Source organism: Chiloscyllium plagiosum, unplaced genomic scaffold (genome assembly GCF_037043375.1).
Source record: "Chiloscyllium plagiosum isolate Xiang-an unplaced genomic scaffold, Cpla_swu_hap1 HiC_scaffold_5, whole genome shotgun sequence".
Taxonomy (NCBI): domain Eukaryota; kingdom Metazoa; phylum Chordata; class Chondrichthyes; order Orectolobiformes; family Hemiscylliidae; genus Chiloscyllium; species Chiloscyllium plagiosum.
In genome coordinates, this window is record NW_028270143.1 from 58,805,483 (window position 1) to 58,829,565 (window position 24,083).

The 24,083-nt window shown below is 40.2% G+C and overlaps 1 protein-coding gene across 10 annotated transcripts in view; it reads left to right on the top strand.

Moving 5' to 3' along the window:
* pkd1l1 (polycystin 1 like 1, transient receptor potential channel interacting) overlaps window positions 1-24,083 on the top strand; it is a 288,595-nt gene that overhangs the window by 47,523 nt on the left and 216,989 nt on the right. For 9 of the 10 annotated variants that reach the window (XR_015757199.1, XR_015757200.1, XM_087987215.1 and 6 more), the window contains exons 3-6: window positions 11,508-11,693; window positions 13,560-13,741; window positions 21,058-21,216; window positions 23,010-23,329. Coding sequence is in view for 8 of the 10 variants with exons in the window: in XM_087987215.1 (XP_087843341.1) it covers window positions 11,508-11,693; window positions 13,560-13,741; window positions 21,058-21,216; window positions 23,010-23,329 (847 nt within the window). In the remaining 2 variants the exon portion in view is untranslated. Of the gene's footprint in view, window positions 1-11,507; window positions 11,694-13,559; window positions 13,742-21,043; window positions 21,217-23,009; window positions 23,330-24,083 lie in introns of those variants that run through there. The other variant, XM_087987221.1, reaches the window with a different exon arrangement.

Consider the following 24,083-nt stretch of genomic DNA (forward strand, 5'->3'; position numbering starts at 1 on the left):
AACAGGTTTAATTGGAAGCACACTAGCTTTCGGAGCAACGCTCCTTCATCAGGTGATTGTGGAGGGCTTGATCATAACACAGAATTTATAGCAAAAATTTGCAGTGTGATGTAACTGAAATTATACATTGAAGAATTGATTGTCTGTTAAGCCTTTCATCTGTTAGAATACAGTGATAGTTTCACTTCTTTCATGTGTGAATCACAAAAGCATTTTTTTTAAAGTTGCATTCTCGGGTTAGCTGTTAACAATGCTAGACAATATGTTGAAGGTGTTAGCCCCCTGTGTTCTCTGTCTATGACCTGATGTTTAGATTGATTCTAATCTAAAAAGTGAGATAACAGAGTTTTACATAAATTCATGTAGTTTTTGAGCAAAACGCAATGTAACTCTGCAAGTACAAAAAAATTCACCACACAAAATATATGTGTGCATGTGGGTCTTTGTCTGTCTGTGTGTGTGTCTGTCTGGGGTGGGGGTTGTGAGTGTGAGAAAGTGTGTGTGTGTGTGTAGTGAGTACAGAGTGTCTTAAGTCTGTGAGGGGGTGCATGTGTGGGAGTGTGTGTGTCTATAAGGGTGTGTGTGGGTGTCTGTGTGTGCATCTGTGTGTACCTGTGTCCGTGTGTATGTGAGAGTGTGTGTGTGTAGGAATATCTGTGTGTGTGTGTTTGTGTAGTGCAATGGTGATCACCTGTAATGTGACATGAACCCAAGATCCCGGTTGAGGCCCTCCCTATGGGTACCGAACTTACACACACACGCACACACACACTTTCTCACACTCACAACCCCCACCCCAGACAGACAGACACACACACAGACAGACAAAGACCCACATGCACACATATATTTTGTGTGGTGAACTTTTTTGTACTTGCAGAGTTACATTGCACTTTGCTCAAAAACTGCATACATTCATGTAGAACTCTGAGCTCAAAAACTGCATGAATTTATGTAAAACTCTGTTACCTCACTTTTTAGATTAGAATCAATCTAAACATCAGGTCACAGACAGAGAACACAGGGGTCTAACACCTTCAACATATTGTCTAGCTATCACCATTGTTAACAGCTAACCCGAGAATGCAACTTTTAAAAAAAAAGGGTTTTGTGATTTACACATGAAAGAAGTGAAACTATCACAGTATTCTAACAGATGAAAGGCTTAACAGACAATCAATTCTTCAATGTATAATTTCAGTTACATCACACTGCAAATTTTTGCTATAAATTCTGTGTTACAATCGAGCCCTCCACAATCACCTGATGAAGGAATTTCGCTCCGAAAGCTAGTGTGCTTCCAATTAAGCCTGTTGGACTATAACCTGGTGTTGTGTGATTTTTAACTTTGTACACCCCAGTCCTACACCGGCATCTCCGGGTGAAAAATAGATTTTCAACATTGCATTTTGTCTGAGAGAAGCTTTCCCTTTTATCCCTGAAGTTGCCCTTAACACAATGCACTGATATGATTTCCCATTATCAGAAATAATTGCTCCCTATACCAATGTTTTGTAAAAGGTTGGAGTTATGTTTTTCTGACCATAACTACTCTGTTTGAAATACTCATATTGGTCTCTGGCTTCCTGCTAGTAATGCCATTCCTCTCTTTCCAGAAACAAAAATGCCTGTAGGTTTTGTATAGAAGATATATCCCACAACAAAAAGGCATTCTCACTGCAATTATAGACTGTGCCTGTCTCCTGAAAAAAATATAAAGTAGACAGGCAGGAGGTTAGGAGAACACAGCAAGCCAGGCAGCATCAGGAGGGTAGAGAAGTTGATGTTTTGGGTGTACCCTTTTTTCAGGTCTCGGGGATGGGTGTAGGGGGAGCTGCAGATAAAGGGGGTGCCGGGGGCAGGGTGTTGAAATGGGGATAGGTGAAGACAGGTAGAGGGTATGACCTGGTTGATTGATGGGACGAATGAATCCGGTTGGTGGCAGGGAGAAGTTGAAGGGAGAAGGAGAGCTGGGAAGGGAGGTTATTTTGGAATTAGAGAACTCGGTGTTTAGTCGTCCGGGCTGTAGGCTGCCCATGCAGAAGATGAGGTGTTGTTCCTCCAATTTGCAGTTTGGTTCGTGTGGGAATGGAGGAGGCCAAGGATGGTCCCTCGGAAAGGGAGTGGGAAGGGGAATTGAAATGGGCGGTGACTGGGAGGTCAGGTTGGCCCCTGCAGCCACAGCTGAGATGCTCGACGAACCGTTCCCTAAGTTTACGTTTGGTCTTTCTGAAGTAGAGAAGACCACATCGGGAGCATCTGATGCAGTAAACTAGGTTGAACCTCTATCTCACCTGGAAGGACTATTTGGGTCCCTGGATGTAGGTGAGGGGGGTGGTGTGCCGGCAGGTTTTGCACCTTTTCCGGTTGCAGGGGAAGGTACTTGAGGGTTTGGGTGGTTGGGGAGGGTGGCGCAAACCAAGGACTGTCGAAGGGAATAGTCCTTGTGGAAGGGAGAGAGGAATGGGGAGCGGAAGATGTTCTTGGTGGTGGGGTCCTGTTGGAGTTGGCGGAAGTGTTTAAGGATGATGCATTGAGATGGTAGGTGAGGACAAGGGGTCTTTGTCTTGATTGCATTGGAGGGGTTTAGAGCAGTGGAACTGGGAACGAAGGTGGTGCGGTGGAGGGCTGTCTTATCACTTTCAAACACTCATTGTTTGACTAGCATCATCTCATGTGAAATATTAATGAGTGGTGAGTTTTTCTAAACTGCAGATATTTACTGGTGTGTGGTCTTTCCCTAAGTGTTCCCTAAACAGAGAAGCGCTTGAGTGATAGTAAATTATTGTCCAGGAGTACTATGTAACTACAGTTAATATGTACTAGTTATGTGCATGAGATAAAATGAAGGCTGAACACAGATGTCTTTTTGTTTTGAGAAATACAATTCATGACTAGTTCTTTTCCATTAGCTAAATCTATTTCAAATGAAACATAAAAAGAAAGGTCATTCAGGACAATGTTAGAAATCATGTTAAGTATATGATGACATTATTATCTGTGACAGAAATAACATGACATTTTCCTTTTCAGGTTGTAAAAATCATTAATGTTCAGTGACTTGTGAACAGGAATACCTAGCTCCTTTTGGACTTTAACACTTTCTAACTGTTACCATTTAAGTAATGCGCTGGACGGTCAGGCCTCCAACTAAAGGAGAACTGAATTAAGTTGACAAACCTCATAATTCTTGCACTCTGAGTGCTAAAATATAATGGATAGAGTAGATGCAGACTTTCCAAGAGGTACAACAAGAGAGAACATAAGAATTAGAAGCAGGACCAAACTATTCAAATTCTTCAAATTTTTACAACCATTCAGTCAGATCATGTCTGTTCTGATTGTGGCCTTAACTGCACTTTGCTGACTGTCCAATAATCCTCGAATGTCATGTCAATTAAAAATCAGTGCAGCTATTACTCGGACATAACAAACAATCCCATCAATGACTTCCTTCCTTTACTATTTCCTACTTCAACCCAAATTGACTCTATACCTTCCGAATCAAAATAATTTTTCACTATTGTATTGATAGATTTTATTATTAATAGAGTTATCCCGCCTCCTTGTCCTATCATTCTATGTTCCTAAAATGTCAAGTTTCCTTAATTATTCAGGTCCCAACCAGTCAAACTGAATTTCCTGAACACTCTTAAATAGAAACACAGTCTTCCCTGTTTTCAAAAAATGCTCCCTAAGATTACTTAACATTTACTCCATATTGGTAGATAAATATAAAAGTTCAACTTAAATTTGTCATTTATCAAAATAAAAATCTGGATACTTGTCTGCTTCTGTTCCATGCTTCACTTTATCCCTCTTCATCTGCACAAACATGTTTATATATTATTGCAGTAGTTATGTTTTATACAGATGAATCTTGATTATCCGAAGGACACAGGTGGGGGTAGTATTCAATTCCGGATAATTGAATGCTGGATAACATAGTTTAGCCAAGCATCAGGATCTTGCGATCTTGCCTGATAATCTGATATTCGGATAATCAAATGCCGGATAATCGGGGTTCCTCTGTATTAGGCTGTTTACTTCTCAAAATCTGCTTTTCTGCAAGACACTTTTCCGTGCCTTTTTCCATTCTACGGAGATTGGAAGAAGATCCATGGAACAACAAGGAAATTTAGTGAAACTTGCCTTTTTTAAGTTTGCACGCATGCGTATATATCTGGTAGAGAGGTGAAGAGGACAATGAGTGTGTGGGGAGAGGAAGGACAGGAAGAGGAGGAACAGGGGTTGAAGACAAAGGAACAACACTATGCAAATAGATTTGACAACACTGTACCAGATGGGTTGCGATAAATTCCATCTCTCTTTTCAGGAAGACTGGGAGAAACAGAACACTTTCTGTCTCGTGACATTAGCTGGATGTTTGGCTCAGAGTGATAATGCTTAAAGATGAAGAGTTGAAACAAGTATGTTGTTCCTCATCAGTTCAGTTATGGTCAAGATTATTCTGCATGTTTAATGGGATGGATGGGTTGTTGAATTGTTTGGAATGGTTCAAAATGACCTTTCAAATTGAACCAATTTTTTGTCTAGGATAATGATAGGTGTGCCTTTATACAGAACAAGTGTGGACTCAGGGGCAATGATGTAAAGAATTTGTGCCATGTCAAGATGGGACAGGCTTGATAGAGTAGTGATCTTCTTTTGGGTTTATCTTGATTCAGAATGATTGTCTGTCAATACTGTCTATTCCATTTTAGTTTTTTTTATTTTGACTGCCAGTATATTTTTGCTGTTGATTTTCAGAAAGTCAGCTTCGTGATATTGACAGAATTGTAATTGGTGCCAGTGACAAGTTAATTCTTTTTATCGTCTGAAGCTACTTGTTTTCAGTGGCATTTTTTCACTTATTTTAAAGTTTCTTATCAGAATGATTGCTGCATTTATAACAAGAGAATAAATTGATAGCGCCGATATGCAGGTCGTTCTGCCATAATGTGCATTTCGTCAATGTGACTTCGCTATAACACGATTGACGAATTGGGGACACTGTTTCTAAAGCGTGAACTTTTAAAGCGTATATTGGTTACAACACAATTCGATCCCCATTAGTTTAAATGGTGCTGCTATTGTGCTATTTTCCTTTAACATGGGATTGCTTGAGAATGGAACTACCATGTCATAGCAGAACCAACTGTACATGAGTGCATCTGATAGCCATTTCAGAGATGTGACAAGATGACCAAGGCAGGGACATTTTAGAAACATAGGAGGAAAAGGACAGGAGATAGGATAACTCTATTAATAAAGTATAAAATTAGTACAATAGTGAGAAATTATTTTGATCCAGAAGGTATAGAGTCAGTTTGGGTCAAGGTAGGAAATAGTAAAGGAAGGAAGTCATTGATGGGATTGTTTGCTATGTCCTAGTAATAGCTGCACTGATTTTTAATTGACATGACATTCGAGGATTATGGGACAGTCAGCAAAGTGCAGTTAAGGCCACAACCAGAACAGACATGATCTGACTGAATGGTCGTAAAAATTTGAAGAATTCGAATGACCTACTCCTTCTAATTCTTATGTTCTCTCTTGTTGTACCTCTTGGAAAGCCTATATCTACTCTATCCATTTTAGCACTCAGAGTGCAAGAATTCTGTGGTTTGTCAAATTTCTTGCCCCTTTTGAAATCCATGCTGGTTACTTAAAACTGTTTTCACATTATTTACACACATGGTGATTTCACCTTTAAATAATTTTTTTTAGCCTTGCTATACCAAAAAACTTAAATATCATTTTTAAGCAGCTTGAGGAATATGAGTATGAATAGAAAGGTGAGCATTTATTTCCCATGCTGAATTATCCTCAAGAAGGTGGTGGTAATAGTTGAAGAGATAGTAGTGATCTTTCAGGAATCGCTAGAATCAGGGAGGGTCCCAGAGGACTGGAAAATCGCTAATGTGACACCCCTGTTTAAAAAGGGAGTAAGGCAAAAGATGGAAAATTACAGACCAATTAGCCAAACCCTGGAATCCATTGTGAAGGATGAGATTTCTGAACACTTGGTAGTGTATGGTAAAATAGGGCAAAGTCAGCATGGTTTCATCAAGGGGAGGTCATGCCTGACAAATCTGCTAGAATTCTTTGAGGTAGTAACAAACAGGTTAGGCCAAGGAGAGCCAATGGATGTAATCTACCTGGACTTCAAGGCGGCCTTTGACAAGGTGATGCACAGGAATCTACTGAGTGAGATAAGGGCCCATGGTATGATGGGCAAGGTGCTAGCATGGATAGAAGCTTGGCTGTCTGGCAAAAAACAGAGAGTGGGGATAAGAAGGTTCTCCTCAGGATGCCAGCCGGTGACAAATGGTGTTCTGCAAGGCTCCGTGTTGAGACCAGAACTTTTCACTTCATACATTAACAATCTAGGTGATGTAACTCTGGCTAAGTTTGCAGATGATGCAAAGATAGGTAGAGGGACAGGTAGCATTGAGAAGGCGGGGAGGCTGCAGAAGGATTTGGACAGGTGAGGAGACTGGGCAAAGAAGTGGCAGATGGAGTACAACATGGGAAAGTGTGAGGTCATGCACTTTGGTAGGAAGATCAGAGACATGGACTATTTTCTAAATTCATAAGAAATTCATAAGTCTGAAGTGCAAAGAGACTTGGGAGTTCTAGTCCAGGATTCTCTCAAGATAAACTTGCAAGTTGAGTTAGTAGTTAGGAAGGCAAATGCAATGATGACATTTACTTTAAATGTAAAGCAGGGATGTATTTCTGAGGCTGTATAAGGCTTTGATCAGACCACATTTGGAGTATTATGTGCAGTTTTGGGCCCCATATCTCAGGAAGGAATGTAGTGGTTGTGGAGCATGTTGTGGAGCAGAGGAGGTTCACAAGAATGGTCTCAGGAATGAAAAGATGAACATGTGAGGAATGTCTGAGGATGCTGGGTTTATACTCAATGGAGTTCAGAAGGATGTGGTGGGATCTAATTGAAACATACAGAATACAAATGGCCTGGACAGAGTAGATGTTGGGAAGATGTTTCCATTGGTAGGAGAGACTAGGATCCAAGGGTATAACCTTAGAGTAAAGGGAACACATTTTAAAATGGAGATAAGGAGAAACATCTGCAGCCAAAAATGGTGAACCTATGGAATTAATTGCAACAGAAAGCTGTGGAGGCCAGGCCATTGAATATACTAATAGATAGGTTCTTGAGTATCAAGAAGATCAAGGGTTACGGGGAGAAAGTGGGAGAATGGGTTTGAGAAACTTATCAGCCGTGATTGAATAGCAGAGCAGATTTGATGGGCTGAATGGCCTAATTTCTGCTTCTATGTCTTATGGTCTTATGGTGATCCATCATCTTGAACTGATGCAGTCCATGTAATGAAGGTGTACCACTCTTCTGTTAAGGAGAAAGTTCTTGAGTTTTGACCCAGTGATGTTGAAGGAAAAGCTATATGTTTTTCAGCAGATTTCCTACGAAGTGCTTTTGGAAATTTGATTTTTAGAAGTCCCATACAAGTTGTTATTTTTACAGTTATGGATCCAAAGCATTGGAGATGTTTCCCTCTGATTTTTACGTAGTTCAGATTTGTTAACACTTCTTGATACCACCCTTTGTAAAATGTTGCCTTATACTCATTGTCACCACATCTCACAATTTCCTGTGGTCCTAATATCACATATCAATATCAATAGAAATGAAAATGGTTGAGTTTGGTAATGGGTGAGCAAGCTGAACTGAGACATTGAAATTCATACAACAAATTGAACATCCATTTTATTGGAAGGTTAACCAGACACTTTCCCATTAGTAGCGTTTGTTGGCTATAGCAGGACTGTGGATGGTCGTGTTGACTGAAGCTTTGCTCTTGGATCTATTTGGGGAAAACAAACTCATTTTTAAATTCATTCAATCAAATCAATCTTGATTTGACAAAACACAAGTGACTATCTCCTGTCCTAAAATACAACAATCTATTCCCCCAAAATCAGAATACTTAGATTAGATTAGATTAGATTCCCTACAGTGTGGAAACAGGCCCTTCAGCCCTTGTGGGCGGCATGGTGGCACAGTGGTTAGCACTGCTGCCTCACAGCGCTGGAGACCTGGGTTTAATTCCCGCCTCAGGCGACTGACTGTGTGGAGTTTGCACGTTCTCCCCGTGTCTGCGTGGGTTTCCTCCGGGTGCTCCGGTTTCCTCCCACCGTCCAAAGATGTGCAGGTCAGGTGAATTGGCCACGCTAAATTGCCCGTAGTGTTAGGTAAGGGGTAAATGTAGGGATATAGGTGGGTTGCGCTTCGGCGGGTCGGTGTGGACTTGTTGGGCTGAAGGGCCTGTTTCCACACTGTAATGTAATCTAAATCTAAAGCTCAACCAGTCCACACTGACTCACTGAAGAGTAACCCACCCAGACCCATTTCCCTCTGACTAATGCATCTAACACTATGGGGAATTTACCATGGCCAATTCACCTGACCTGCACATCTTGTCTTCCCATGCAAAATCCGTGAGTCATATCTGAGTCCCACTAGCCAGGTATTAACAAGGATCAATTACCAATGTTGTGGTCTCTGGGCTCCAAGCTCACAGACTTCAGGGCTTCAAGGTCAGGTTCTTCTTTCTTCTTCTTCTTCCAGGGTTGTCACTCCTGCGTTCTGTTCACCAGTATATTGATATCCCATTTCTCAAGGAGGTGTGCCACTCAATACCTGCATTCCTGTATGTAGTAAACCTTGAATTCCTATCATTTCAGCAGACACAATCTCATGATTCCAAGGCATCATGTTATTTCCTGGTGTTTGTCTCATTATTTCAGTTAATTAAGTTATCCTATGCTGTTGAGCCTGCAGCTTGTTATGCCCATCTTTGAATGCAGCCACTCAATTCCTCAGTGTTGACCACTTATGCCAGCATGTAATTCAGTCTGGTTACAGTAAGGTTACTGTTCAGTTTTCTCATCCACTATGATTTGAATTTAGATCATTCTTCACAACAACTAAATCTAAGATTGTTGAATTCTACATAGATTATATTTGGGAGATTTATAAGATTTTCACAGAAGGTATAACAAATGCTCATTCACCTCCTTCCTCCCTCATTGACCTTAGCCCCACCACTCCTTCCAGGTTAAACAGCATTTCACTTGCACTTCTTTTAATCTCGTCTACTGTATTCACTGTTCACAATATTCTTTACACTGTTGAGATCAAACATAGACCAGGTGACCACTTTGCAGAATACCTCCATTCTATTTCTAGGAATGACCCAGACCTCAGAGTTGCTTGCCAGTTCAATAAAGCACCTTACTGTCATGCGAATATTTCTGTCCTGGGCTGCTGCAATGTTCCAATGCAGTGCAAGTTCAAGAAACAACATTTAATTTTCCACTCAGGCATTTAACAAGCTCAAGGTCTCAATATGTACAGCCATGAAGGTTAAATATTGAATTCCATAACTTCAAAAACTGACTTAATTATGTCCATTCTTCATATTTCTTACATTTCTCCACCAACATCCCACTGCTCCCCTCCCGGCCAAGTCTTGTCATGTTTGTGTCTTGTTTACTTTGCCGTCAGTAGAGAAGGCCTGTTATGTCTCTTTCACACTTTAATTGACACTCAGTTTACATCCCTGTTTCTCTTTCACCACCATGAACAATCCCTTTGTCGTTTGAACTATGTGACACTAGTTTTGGCACTAGCTCCTCCTCCACTCTAGCAAAAACATATCAAAAAACACATTTTCAATACCTTTCAGTTCTGAAGAAGAGTTGAAATTTGAAACATTATCTGTTCCTTTCTCCACAGATGCCGCCAGACTTGCTGAGTTTCTCCAATGTTTTCTGTGTTTGTTTCAGATTTCCAGCAAGAAGTATTTTGCTTTTATATTAAGCTTTGAAGTTTACTGTTCCAAACGTTTCAGTGGTCAGATAGTCATGATTTCAATGTAGATGGAGTTGCACTGGGAACCCTGCAGAATCCCCATCGTAACAAACTCTGAAAGAATTCCTTGGGATTTTGAAAATGCTATTAGGTACTTCCCATTCACCTGGAACAATTGAAATGGAAGAATTCAAAGGATTTGGATGAAATTGTGTAACTAGTTGCTCAGGAAAAGTTAGATTAATAAATGCATAATTTAATTTTGGGGTAACTGTTCAACTGGTACCATACTCATCTCACACACTCCCAAGTTCACCACCTCCTGACCACTCTCAGTCCCCAGATCCTAGCCTGACACACCAAAAAATCTGACCTGCTCTGGATCCATTTCCCCCCACCACCCCCAACTTTTCACCCATTCTGAACCTAAAACCCTTCCCTCTGCTTACTCCACTTGGACCTGAAAACATTGCATCTCTCCATCTAACTCCCTGACTTTCCAACAGCCCCATCGGGCTCGGTTTCTCCCACCCACCTCAACCTACCATAAAGACTGCATGTTTATCTGGACCCCTTGCCCCCTTACACGTTGTCAGCCTACCCCTTTCCAACTTGGCATACTTTCTTCCTATCTTCTACTCAACCGCATCTCACCCATCTGGCATCCTACTTAGCTTGCACAATGACATTACATTCCTACTTACCTGTCACCCTGGCTTTCGCCACTGCCCGTCACCAGCACTTTAACATCACACGCTACTTATCATTTGACAGTGGCTGTGTGAGATTCTATGTCTTTAAAGGCAGTTTACTGCTGTGAGAAGGGAACATGGTTTGCCTTCACCTGCTAGTTCTGCACTACAAGAGAACTTTGAGAATGGATGTATGTATGGTCTGCATTACTGAAGGAGCCTGGACTGAATCTCCTGTCAGAAATGTAGACTTCCTCCCTCCTTTCATAAAGAAGTAAAATCCAGAGTTCAGTCCTCTTTAGATACTTATTGACCCACTTTACAAACTGATTATTTTATTTAGATTTTCTTGTGGTTGCCCTTTCTCTTTTGTACAATATCTTCCCTGTCCTTGACAATTAATAAAATGATTGCAGTGAGATATAGTAAGTTTACTCCAAGTGGAAACAGTTTCAAATAATTTGAAAGAAACATTCTAAATAAAAATATTAACCATTTTCTCTACTTTGCATGAGTTTGAATAGATGGTACATATTTGTGTTTCAAATCATTCAGGATATGGTTGATCACTATTTCACAAACATTTTTTCCACAATTAAAAATAACTAATCATCTGAAAGAAACTTTTTTGTACTCAAACTTCTATTCCTTAAATATTCTCTTTGAATGTATTTGCACTTCAATGAACCATGGAAACTGAGAAATGGCTAAAAAGCTGTTGCAAACTGAATACTGAATAAATTAATGCAAATGAGACTATTAAATGAAAAGGATTGATTACATTCTAATATCGTGCCAGCACTGGTAGATATTGAGAAATGCACACTTTTTCACAAACATAGGAAGGTGCACAATGAAAAAAAATGCATGAGTTTGGTAAAAGTTTGATTAGAAACATTTCTGGATTAATTGTATTTCTTTTTCAATTCTCTTCAATGTTTTCTCACCTGCAGCTTTGATTTAACTGTGCTTTTAAGTGGGACGGATTGCTTTTGTGCGAATGAAACCAAAACATTCTGGAGTTTAAGTGACACCAAGTCTTCCCTCAGCAATGATATTTCGCTCAATACCAGCCTGTCCAAAAGTGGCAACCATACTGCCAGAGATAACCTTTCCTTAAGCACTGGATGCATAAGCAGGTAAGACAGTTTCCAAAAGAATAGGACTTCCAAAGTCTTTCGTACTTATTATTTGTGATTCCATTTCATCTGATGTCTACACATGGCTTGTAAAATTTTATTCTCCCATATGATAACCTTCAATCTGCATTATCATCTGCATGATAGAAATATTGTGGTTGACAGCTGTCATAAATACATTCATGATGGTGACTGATAAGTCACAGTTTTGCACTTTCTTCTCTTGTTTTTCCTGTAATACTAAGCTTTCACATATATTAAAAAAATTCTAATTTCTATTATACTGGAATTCAAGAGGTTCAGCAATAAATGCCAACCTTGACAGCAACATTCACCTCCTCAAACTTCCAGGTAAGAATCTTCACTTTGTATCATGTGAGTATTTATGTACAAATAATCATTTGTGAGTTATTTTCACATGCCAACTCCCAACTTTCTACTGAGTATTTATCAATTGTCTCCACAACAGGCATGGTCGAAATGGTGGAAGACTTTTTCAAAAGCTTTAATAAATATTGGAATCCAGAAAATCTAAAACAAAACCTGCCCATGTGACAGTCTGGTGCTCAGACCAATTTTGGCATGACAAGTCATTTATGATTTACATACTTTATTCTTATTGCCATTTATGTTATCTATGTATGCACTGCAAACCTAATATATTAAAACACTGTTCATTGAGTTCATAAACCAATCCTTGTGTTGTGTTATGATTTGCTTTCGTAGAGTATTTGTTAAAAAAAAATTCTTTCATGAGATATGTGTATCCCTGGTAAGGTCAGCGTTTGTTGCTCATCCATAATTGCTTTTGAGAAGGTGGTGGTCTGCTGCCTATTCTAACCACTGCAGTCCATGGGACAACAGTGTACCATACCATTGGCATACAGGTCATTTTATGATTTTGATCCAGCTATACTGAAAGAGCTGAGGTGGTGTTTGATTTGATGTAGAATCCCTACAGGCTCTTTGACCCAACAAGTCCACACCGACCCTCCAAAGAGTAACCCACCCAGACCGCTCTATATTTACCTAAAACTAATACACCTAACCTACACATCCCTGAACACGATAGACAATTTTAGTATGGCCAATTCACCTAACCTGCACATCTTTGGATTATGGGAGGAAACCAGAGCACCCGGAAGAAACCCGCGCAGACACGGAGAGGATGTGCAAACTCTACACAGATAGTTGCCCGAGGCAGGAATCAAACTCGGGTCCCTGGTGCTGTGAGGCAACAGTGCTAACCACTGAGCCACCATGCCTCCTCCTTTGGAGGAGGACTTGTGGATGTTGATGCTCCCTTTTATCTGTTGCCCTTGTCCTTTTATGTGGGAAGGTGGGAAAGTGCTCTTGAAGGAATCTTTGCGAGTCGTGAAAGTACATTGTGTAAATGGTAGAGACTGTTGCACTCTGCACCATTATTAGATGACATTAATGTTTAAGTTGTGTCCTGAATGATGATAACTATCGAGGAGATACACATGGATAAAAATCAAAGCACCATCTATCAAATACATCAGTACTTTATTTTCTGTTTCTCCCAGCAGCAACTATTGTACATTACAAAATTAAAGCTAAATACACATTTTTCATGGGTCCCTTACAGCAGTATAAACGTGGGCCTCCTGTTATCGATGTTGTCAGTTACCTTTTACTATTTTAAAAATGTTATTCCTGTCCTGCCTTTGCATTTTCTCCAGCGAGACTAACTTTTGACTATGTGCTTAGTTTCTTTCAGTAGATACAGCACTGGAGCAGGTAGGACTTAAATTCAGATCTGCTGGCCCGGTGATAGGAACACTATGACTGGACCATAAGAACCCCTTAGTTTGTTTCTAATATAATCATTCTTATTGTTGACAGGTGCTTTGGCTTTGTTTGTTTGTTATACGGAGATGGTGAAAGTAAAGCGGCTGTGTATCAGACAGTTGGGCCATACATAAGGAACCTTAGTCTGACACTTATAGCAGACCAAGTACAGACCAGGAAACCATTCATGCTGGAAGTGTGTGGCTATTTGGCTAGTCCTCTTGAAAAAACCATTGGTAAGGAAAAAATATAATACAGTATTATGAAGATGGATCTTATTGTATTCTGAAGTTAATTTGGATATCAGCAAACAGAAATATATGTAAGAAAATTAATAAGTTAAAATTAAAAAGTATAGCTGGAAAGTAGATGCAAAGCCGATGAGGATATATTGGATCATGCCCATATTTCTGGAGGTTGACACTATTTAGAGTCATAGAGTCATAGAGACGTACAACATGGAGACAGACCCTTGGGACCAACCCGTCCATGCCGACCAGATATCCCAACCCAATCTAGTCCCACCTGCCAGCACCCGGCCCATATCCCTCCAAACCCTTCCTATTCATATGCCCATCCAAATGCCTCTAAAATGTTGCAATTGCACCAGCCTCCACCACTTCCTGTGGCAGCTCATTCCATATACATACCACCCTCTTTGTGAAAAGGTTGCCCTGTAGGTCTCTTTTATATCTTTCCCCTCTCACCCTAAAACTATTCCCTCTAGTTCTGGACTTCCCGAACTCAGGGAAAAGACTTTGTCTATTTACACTATCCATGCACCTCATAATTTTGTAAACCTCTATAAGGTCACCCCTCAGCCTCCGACGCTCCAGGGAAAGCAGCGCCAGTCTGTTCAGCACCTCCCTATAGCTCAACATCCTTGTAAATCTTTTCTGAACCATTTCAAGTTTCACAACATCTTTCTGATAGGAAGGAGACCAGAATTGCAGGCAATATTCCAACAGTGGCCTAACCAATGTCCTGTACAGCCGCAACATGACCTCCCAACTCCTGTACTCAATACTCTGACCTATAAAGGAAAGCATACCAAATACCTTCTTCATTATCCTATCTACCTGCGATTCCACTTTCAAGGAGCTATGAACCTGCACTCATGGGTCTCTTTGTTCAGCATCACTCCCTAGGACCTTACCATTAAGTGTATAAGTCCTGCTAAGATTTGCTTTCCCAAAATGCAGCACTTCGCATTTATCTGAATTAAATTCCATCTGCCACTTCTCAGCCCATTGGCCCATCTGGTCCAGATCTTGTTGTAATCTGAGGTAACCCTCTTCACTGTCCACTACACCTCCAATTTTGGTGTCATCTGCAAACTTACTAACTGTACCTCTTATGCTCACATCCAAATCATTTATGCAAATGACAAAAAGTAGAGGACCTAGCCCTGATCCTTGTGGCACTCCACTGGTCACAGGCCTCCAGTCTGAAAAACAACCCTCCACCACCACCCTCTGTCTTCTACCTTTGAGCCAGTTCTGTGTCCAAATGACTAGTTCTCTCTGTATTCCATGAGATCTAACCTTGCTAATCAGTCTCCCATAGGGAACCTTGTCGAACGTCTTACTGAAGTCCATATAGATCACATCTACTGCTCTGCCCTCATCAATCCTCTTTGTTACTTCCTCAAAAAGCTCAATCAAGTTTGTGAGACATGATTTCCCACGCACAAAGACATGTTGACTATTCCTAATCAGTCCTTGCCTTTCCAAATACATGTACATCCTGTCCCTCAGGATTCCCTCCAACAACATTCCCACCACTGACGTCAGGCTCACTGGTCTATAGTTCCCTGGCTTGTCCTTACCGCCCTTCTTAAACAGTGGCACCACATTAGCCAACCTCCAGTCTTCTGGCACCTCACGTGTGACTATCGATGATACAAATATCTCAGCAAGAGGCACAGCAATCACTTCTCTAGCTTCCGACAGAGTTCTAGGGTACACCTGATCAGATCCTGGGGATTTATCCACTTTTATGCGTTTCAAGACATCCAACACTTCCTCCTCTGTGATATGGACATTTTTCAAGATGTCACCATCTATTTTCCTACAGACTATATCTTCCATATCCTTTTCCACAGTAAATACTGATGCAAAATACTCATTTAGTATCTCCCCCATTTTCTGCGGCTCCACACAAAGGCCGCGTTGCTGATCTTTGAGGGGCCCTATTCTCTCCCTAGTTACCCTTTTGTCCTTAATGTATTTGTAAAAACTCTTTGGATTCTCCTTAATTCTATTTGCCAAAGCTATCTCATATCACCTTTTTGCCCTCCTGATTTCGCTCTTAAGTATACTCCTACTTCCTTTCTACTCTTCTAAGGATTAATTTGATCTATCCTGTCTATATCTGACATATGCTTCCTTCTTTTTCTTAACCAAACCCTCAATTTCTTTAGTCATCCAGCATTCCCTATATCTACCAGCCTTTCCTTTCACCCTAACAGGAATATACTTTCTTTGGATTCTCGTTATCTCATTTCTGAAAGCTTCCCATTTTCCAGCCATCCCTTTACCTGCGAACATCTGCCCCCAATCAGCTTTCGAAAGTTCTTGCCTCATACTGTCAAAATTGGCCTTTCTCCAATTTAGAACTTCAACTTTTACATCTGCTCTATCCTTTTCCATCATTATTTTAAATCTAATAGAATTATAGTCGCTGGCCCCAAAGTGCTCTCCCACTGACACCTCAGTCACCTGCCCTGCCTTATTTCCCAAGAGCAAGTCAAGTTTTGCACCTTCTCTCATAGGTATATCCACATACTCAATCAGAAAATTGTCTTGCACACACTTAACAAATTCCTCTCCATCTAAGCCCTTAACACTATGGCAGTCCCTTTCCATGTTTGGAAAATTAAAATCCCCTACCATAACCACCTATCATTCTTATAGATAACTGAGATCTCCTTACAAATCTGTTTCTCAATTTCTCTGACTGTTAGGGAGTCGACTGTACAATACTATTAAGGTGATCATCTCCTTCTTGTTTCTCAGTTCAACCCAAATAACCTCCCTGAATGTATTTCTGGGATTATCCTCCCTAAGTACAGCTGTAATGCTATCCCTTATCAAAAATACCACTCCCCCTCCTCTCTTGCTTCCTTTTCTATCCTTCCTGGAGCATTTGTATCCTGGAACATTAAGCTGCCAGTCCTGCCCATCTCTGAGCCATATTTCTGTAATTGCTGTGATATCCCAGTCCCATGTTCCTAACCATGCCCTGAGTTCATCTGCCTTCCCTGTTAGGCCCCTTGCATTGAAATAAATGCAGTTTAATTTATCAATCCTACCTTGTGCTTGCCTGCCCTGACTGTTTGACTCACCTCTGTTCTCAACAGTACCAGTCTCAGATTGATCTCTTTCCTCACTATCTTCCTGGGTCCCACCCTCCCACCTCACTAGTTTAAATCCTCCCGAGCAGCTCTAGCAAATCTCCCTGCCGGTATATTAGTCCCCTTCCAATTTAGGTGCAATCCGTCCTTTTTGTACAGGTCACTTCAACCCCAAAAGAGATTCCAATAATCCAAAAATGTGAATCCTTCTTCCATACACCAGCTCCTCAGCCATGCATTCATCTGCTCTATGCTCCAATTCCTGCCCTCACTAGCTCGTAGCAACGGGAGTAATCCAGATATTACTACTCTTGAGGACCTCCTTTTTAAATTTCTACCTAACTCTCTGTAATCTCCCTTCAGAATCTCAACCTTTGCCCTTCCAATGTCGTTGGTTCCAATGTGGACAATGACCTCTTGCTGGCCCCTCTCCCCGTGAGAACATTCTGCACTCTCTCTGAGACATCCTTGATCCTGGCACCAGGGAAGCAACACACCATTCTGCTTTTTCTCTGCTGGCCACAGAAACATCTGTCTGTACCTCGAACTAGAGAATCCCTTAACACAATTGATCTCTTGGAACCCGATGTACCCTTCGTTGCATTAGAGCCAGTCTCAATACCAGAAACTTCCCCTGAGAATCCATCACCCCCTACATTTTCCAAAACAGCATACCTGTTTGAAATGGGTAGGTCCACAAAAGACTCCAGCAGTAGCTGCCTACCTCTCTTACCTTTCCTGGAGTTAACCCATCAATGTGACTGTATCTGAGACTTTCCCCCCTTCCTATAACTGCCATCCATCACATACTGTTGCTATTGCAAAGTCCTCATTGCCTCTAACTGTCTCTCCAACCGATCCATTCGATCTGAGAAGATTCGCAGCCAGCAGCATTTATGACAGATATAATCCGCAGTAACCCTTAAACTCTCTTTAAACTACCACATCTAACAAGAAGTACACATCACTGCAAAGGCCATTTTTGCTACTTCACAATCTCCAGACCCAGATAATAACACCGTCTTATTCCTCTACAAACACTGCCCCAGGTTAAATTAATAGTTATGACTTATATTTTAAGTTTAATCAAGAGACATATCTCCAAAAACATAATCAAGAAAGAACTTACTCTACTCACTACTACAAATTTTCTGTAGGCCACATTTAAGATCTCTCTCTCTCTCTCTCTCGTTGCATATGAAACAGTAATTGCTGCTCTTGGAATTCGAGGAAATCACCTCCAACACCTAAAATACGTCAAAAGAGGAGCAGCTGTTACAGTCAGAAATGTTTCCTGTCCTCCATCTTGCATTACCCAGAATGTTCAGCATGAGGTTGTAAAGCAGTAATTAGAACTTTGATCAGAGCTGGATCAGTAAAAGGCAGGTGTTATTTACTGTTGAAGCTTGAGATGAAAGTAACTATGGTAATGTTCCAGCAGATACAGATTAGGAGTTGCATTAAGTGTGGAGCAAAGGAATAATCTATTGAACCTAACAAGTCCATGGTAGTATTAATACGTCCAGGCTCCTCTGTACTTTATCACACCTTACTGCTACATCCTTTTATTCCATTCTCCTTTGTGCTTAAACTATTCTTAAAATATATCAATGTATTAGAATAGAATCCCTACAGTATGGAAACAGGGTATTCCACCCAACAAGTCCATACTGATTCTCCAAATAGCATCCTACCCAGACTCATTCCCTTATCCCTAATACTCTGCATTTCCCATGGCTAATCCAGCTCTCCAGTACATCCCTGGACACTGTCCACCTAACCTGCAGATCTTTGGATTTTGGGACGTAACTCACACAGACATGGAGAGAATGTGCAAACTCCACAGAGACTGTCATCTGAAGCTGGAATTGTACTCAGGATGCTGGCACTGTGAGGCAACAGTGCTAACCACTGAGTCACCATTCTACCATTTTCTTTTAACTACTCCCTGTAGCAATGAATTTTACATTATTGTAAAACACTTGTGTTTGATAAAGATATGTCTTCAGAATTTCTTGTTGCATTCATGACTTAGTTTATCATGTCTAGTTTTAGACTCCACACACCATCTTTTTATGTACCCTATTAATCCTTTAAGAAAGGCGGAGTTTTTTTGACTGAATAAATGTTTCCCTACTTCATTTTTTTTTAAGTGGAATGTGAAATTGCATTTAAATTCCAACACTTCAGCTTCCAGTGCCTGTTTAAGAGGCGAATTATTTGTAGATTATAGATACTATCCGATTTGCTGAGCATTTCAACCTTTGATCACCTTCGAGGTTATTAAGAATTAACCAAATCTGATTGTTGTGAGTTATGAGATCAGAAAGTACAATTCTTATGACAACTGTTCAGTTGAGAAATTTTTGGATACACAGTCTACCTTTGCCAATCCCTGAAACCTTGCCAAATGCTTGCAGGGAGTAAAGGCACACAGCCACCAGTGAACCAGTGTTTATATGATATATGTAATAATTGTTTCAAGATATGGCAAGATTACATGATCAAGGCATCCGTAATCAAGTCTTCGGGAATATGTCCAATCACAGTTGGATACTTTATCCATGCCTTTGGTAATTTTCATGAAAATTTGTTCCTTGAGAGGGGATAGTGACATTTGGAATGCACTATTCTTATCTTTGGAATAGCCAGAAATGTAAGTTGTATATAATTAGTCACATATGCATCCCCTGCCCTGACTATGGAAACCTGTCCTGTCGTCCTGAGAATAGCAACAGTGGTAGACCATTCAACCTGTCAAGCCTCATCTGCCATTTAATATGATCATGCCTGATCAAACTCTTCAATGCCTTTTTACGCACACTATCCCCAGAACCCTTTGCACCATTGACAATCAAAAATTTGTGGACTTCTACCTTAAATATACTTAAAGACAGAGCTACCACAGCCCTCCCAGCTACAGAATTTAAAATACTCACTACCATCTGAGTTTTTAAAAAATCTCCTTATCTCAGTCCTAAACTGCATTCTGCTTATGTTTAAATTGTGTACCCTGGTTCAAGAAAACTCAGCCAGATGAAATATCTTACTTCCATCTACCCTATCTATATATTTAAGTATTTTGTAAGTTTCATCTCTCACTTTAGAGATTGGAGGCAGGTTTATCCAATCTCTCTTCATAGGACAGTCCCACCATCCTAGAAAGCATCAGTTGAACCTTGGTTGGACTTCTTCTGTGGCAATGATAGCTTCTCTGAAAAAACAAGAATAAAACTGCACAGAGCACTTGAGATGCAGTCTAACCAAGTTTCTATTCAATTGAAGCAGGACTTCACTACTCCTGCACTAAAACCTTCTTGCAGTAAAGGCTAACATCCCATTAGCTTCCTAATGGTTTGCTGTGCATATCTGCACTTTCCAAACTCTCACCATTTAAGAAATACTTTGTATATCTGTCCTTCCTATCAACGTGGATGACCTTGCATTTTTCCACATTATATTTCATCTGCCATGTTCCTACCCAATCACTAAGACTGTCTAGACCCACCGGAAAAATTTAACAACTGCTCTGTGGAGGATTGCATTTTCAGAAGAGCTGACAATACTTAGGAATTTGAATAAATGGTCATTCTTTACATGACCATTCCACTTATGGAGTCAGCTATTACGAGGGGGCATAGCTTTAAATTAAGGGGTGGTAGGTATAGGACAGATGTTAGGGGTAGATTCTTTACTCAGCGAATCGTGAGTTCATGGAATGCCCTGCCAGTAGCACTGGTGGACTCTCCCTCTTTATGGGCATTTAAACGGGCATTGGATAGGCATATGGAGGATAGTGGGCTAGTGTAGGTTATGTGGGCTTGGATTAGCGCAACATCGAGGGCCAAAGGGCCTGTAGTGCGCTGTATTTTTTCTGTGTTTCTATGTTTCTATGAACTGTTCCCTGATCCTGACTGCTGTCTCATTTCTGTGTTCTCTGATTACAGTTCCTCAACTCTTTGAACTCATGTTTCAAAACTCCCTGACTTACACTGCCCTCCAGAGCATCCTTTAGATTTTCTAGCAATTCTGTTTTATTCCTTCCTTGCTGAAAACAAAATGACATTAATGTTGAATGATTTTTAAGTGTGTGAGCATTTGAGATAGTCAAGTTATGTGTATTGCTTATGGTAGTCCTGTGTATGGCCAAAAGTAGATTGTCTTGTACTGCATCCTCATGCAGGTGACTTGTTTCAGGTACTGGAACTCTCAATGCAGCTGACCTGTCTTACGTGCTCTTGAAAATTCATTGGGATAGTGCAGGCCATAGCATCCTGAATGCCACTGTCACCTTCAATGGATTTTTTTCTTCATCTCCTATTTGGATCTACACTGAACCTGGAAACTATTTGATAAGTAAGTTCTTGAGATGTATGTGACTCACTGTTGTTAATGTTTAAACAAATAAAATACAGTTGATCAGAATTCTTAATAATTCTGATGTTCATGGAGTATTGGTTCAGTTTCAATTCCAAGAATGTTTTTAAGTATTCTGAATTATCTATGGAGAAATTTACTTCATAAATTTTCATTTCATCTAGAAATTTGTTTTCATGTTCCAGTTATTTAAGATTGTATTTTTTAAAAATGTGCAGAATTGGATAATGTTGATTAAGACATCCCTTATAGAACATAGAACATAGAACAATACAGCACAGAACAGGCCCTTCAGCCCATGATGTTGTGCCGAACATTTGTCCTAGCTTAAGCACCCATCCATGTACTTATCCAATTGCCACTTAAAGTTCGCCAATGATTCTGACTCTGCCACTCCCACAGGCAGCACATTCCATGCCCCCACCACTCTCTGGGTAAAGAACCTACCCCTGACATCTCCCCTATACCTTCCACCCTTCACCTTAAATTTATGTCCCCTTGTAACAATCTGTTGTACCCAGGGAAAAAGTTTCTGATTGTCTACTCTATCTATTCCCCTGATCATCTTATCCACCTCTCACAAGTCACCCCTCATCCTTCTCCGTTCCAATGAGAAAAGGCCTAGCACTCTCAACCTATCCTCGTACGACCTATTCTCCATTCCAGGCAACATCCTGGTAAATCTTCTCTGCACCCTCTCCAAAGCTTCCACATCTTTCCTAAAGTGAGGCGACCAGAACTGCACAGTACTCCAAATGTGGCCTTACCAAGGTCCTGTACAGCTGCAACATCATCTCACGACTCTTGAATTCAATCCCTCTGCTAATTGCCATTAGAAAGTGGTTTTAGAACTTTCACCTTTACCCAGGCACCTTTAACCTGTTAACAACTTTTGGAATTCAAATTGTGGCTTCAGTGTTATGGCTGAAACCACCAACGGAGTATTGAGCTTCATATTGATGTGAAATAAACTTCGGTACAATATTTTGAGCTAAGTTGGATACTGATGGAGAATCAATTAATGTATATCTAAACTGGATTCAGATGTCTTTTATCTGTAAACAGTTTGAATTGTCTCACCTTTTATCTTCAAATAATTTTATGAGAATTTATTTTAAATAAATCTTCCCATCATTAATTGATCAATTAGAATTGGTACTCCTTAATGAACCATTTGATGAGTTGAAGAAGAAAATGTGAATATTTTGTGAATAGGCATAATTTCTGTTGAGTCAAGTGTAGTTAACTCTGAAAGAGCAGCTTAAACTTCATGTTAATCACATTTTGTGTAATGTTGCAACCAAATACTACATCTCCATGGCATGAATTTTATCAAAGCAGTTTATAAAATTTGATGCAAATATCTGACTGTGCATGTTATTATGTAAATTGTTGTTGTGCAAGTCAGGTTAAGAAAATATTAAGAATTGCAATCCCATTTTAGAGAGAGATGTTTCCTGTATTTTTGTTCTAAAACAAAACCGCAGTTGCCACAACAGTGTCATAGTAATTTCCTCGAAGTATTTTTGCATGAAGGGATCACAAGAAAATTTTTATATCAGATAATATTTTCTGGGGCCCACAAGGGAATAAAAATTTCTTGATACTTCAAAAAATTTATAACTAGACTCCACATCCAGAAATGAAATACTGTCTGAAATACCAGCCCTGAGTCTTCAAGTTCTATTTGGAAGTGTTGAATTTGCGCGATGTAGCAGATTGAAAAATCATTGCTCACTCATAATTGGGAGTTTCTGTTTTTAATTCCTCAGCTGTACATGCAGAAAATCCAATCTCGAGGGAGAAGAAGAACATCAGTGTTGTGGTTATGGACCCTGTTCCTATTGCTCTTGAACTGAAGCTTGTACAAATGACTGAGCAGATCCCATCCTGTATTCCATTTGATGTCGATGAAGCGAGTCCCCTTGAGAAAGTTTTCCTTGGAATTGACTATAACTTTGAGGCCTTTGTTGCAATGGGAATTGAATTGAAATTCCTTTGGCACTTCAGTGATGACAACAGCACATATGCCTCACACAGTTTACAGAACTGCACAGAATATCAGCAATTGGGGTGTCTTTTGGATACAGTGGTAAGCCATCCTCAGAGTAAAAATTAGCCAGTCAACCCAGAGGTCATGAGTTAAAATTACGCAGAACTTGGAGCATGAATAGGCCTCTCAATCCTTTGAGCCTGCTTTGCCACTAACGATAATCATGGCTGATCATCCACCTCCATACCCTGTTCCCACTGCTCTCAATTTCCTTTGATCCCTTTAGCCGTAAGAACCGTACCTAACTCCTTCTTGAAAACATTAACTGCTTTGGCCATAACTGTTTTCTGTGGCAGAGAATTCACAGGTTCACCACTCTCTTGGTGAAGAAAATTCTCTTTACGTCAGTCCTAAATGGCTTATATTGTAACTTTGGAACTGTGAACCTCTGATTCAGGACTCCCAAGGAATATCCTTTCTATATTTACTCTGTCTGGTCCTGTTTGAATTACACAGGTTTGTATGAGATCACTCCTCGTTCTTCTAATTCAAAAAAAAACATTTAATAAGAAGGACAACTTCTAAAGAAGCTTTGTTTGGACAATAACTGGCCTTTGCAGCCCTGTGTTTGTGAATAGTTACTAGGTTTTCCTTACAACAGATTGAAGTGTGTAGCTTTTTAATTCAGATCAAGTCAGCCTGCAATTTTATGATGGTTACTAAATTAAATAATTAAATGAATGAATATTTATTTTTACCTCCTTGTGCATTTACTGAATTAGAAAGTGAAAATTCCTTCAGATCTAGCAGAAAAAGACCAATGCTTATAAAACCTGAGGAGCAACATTTTTCA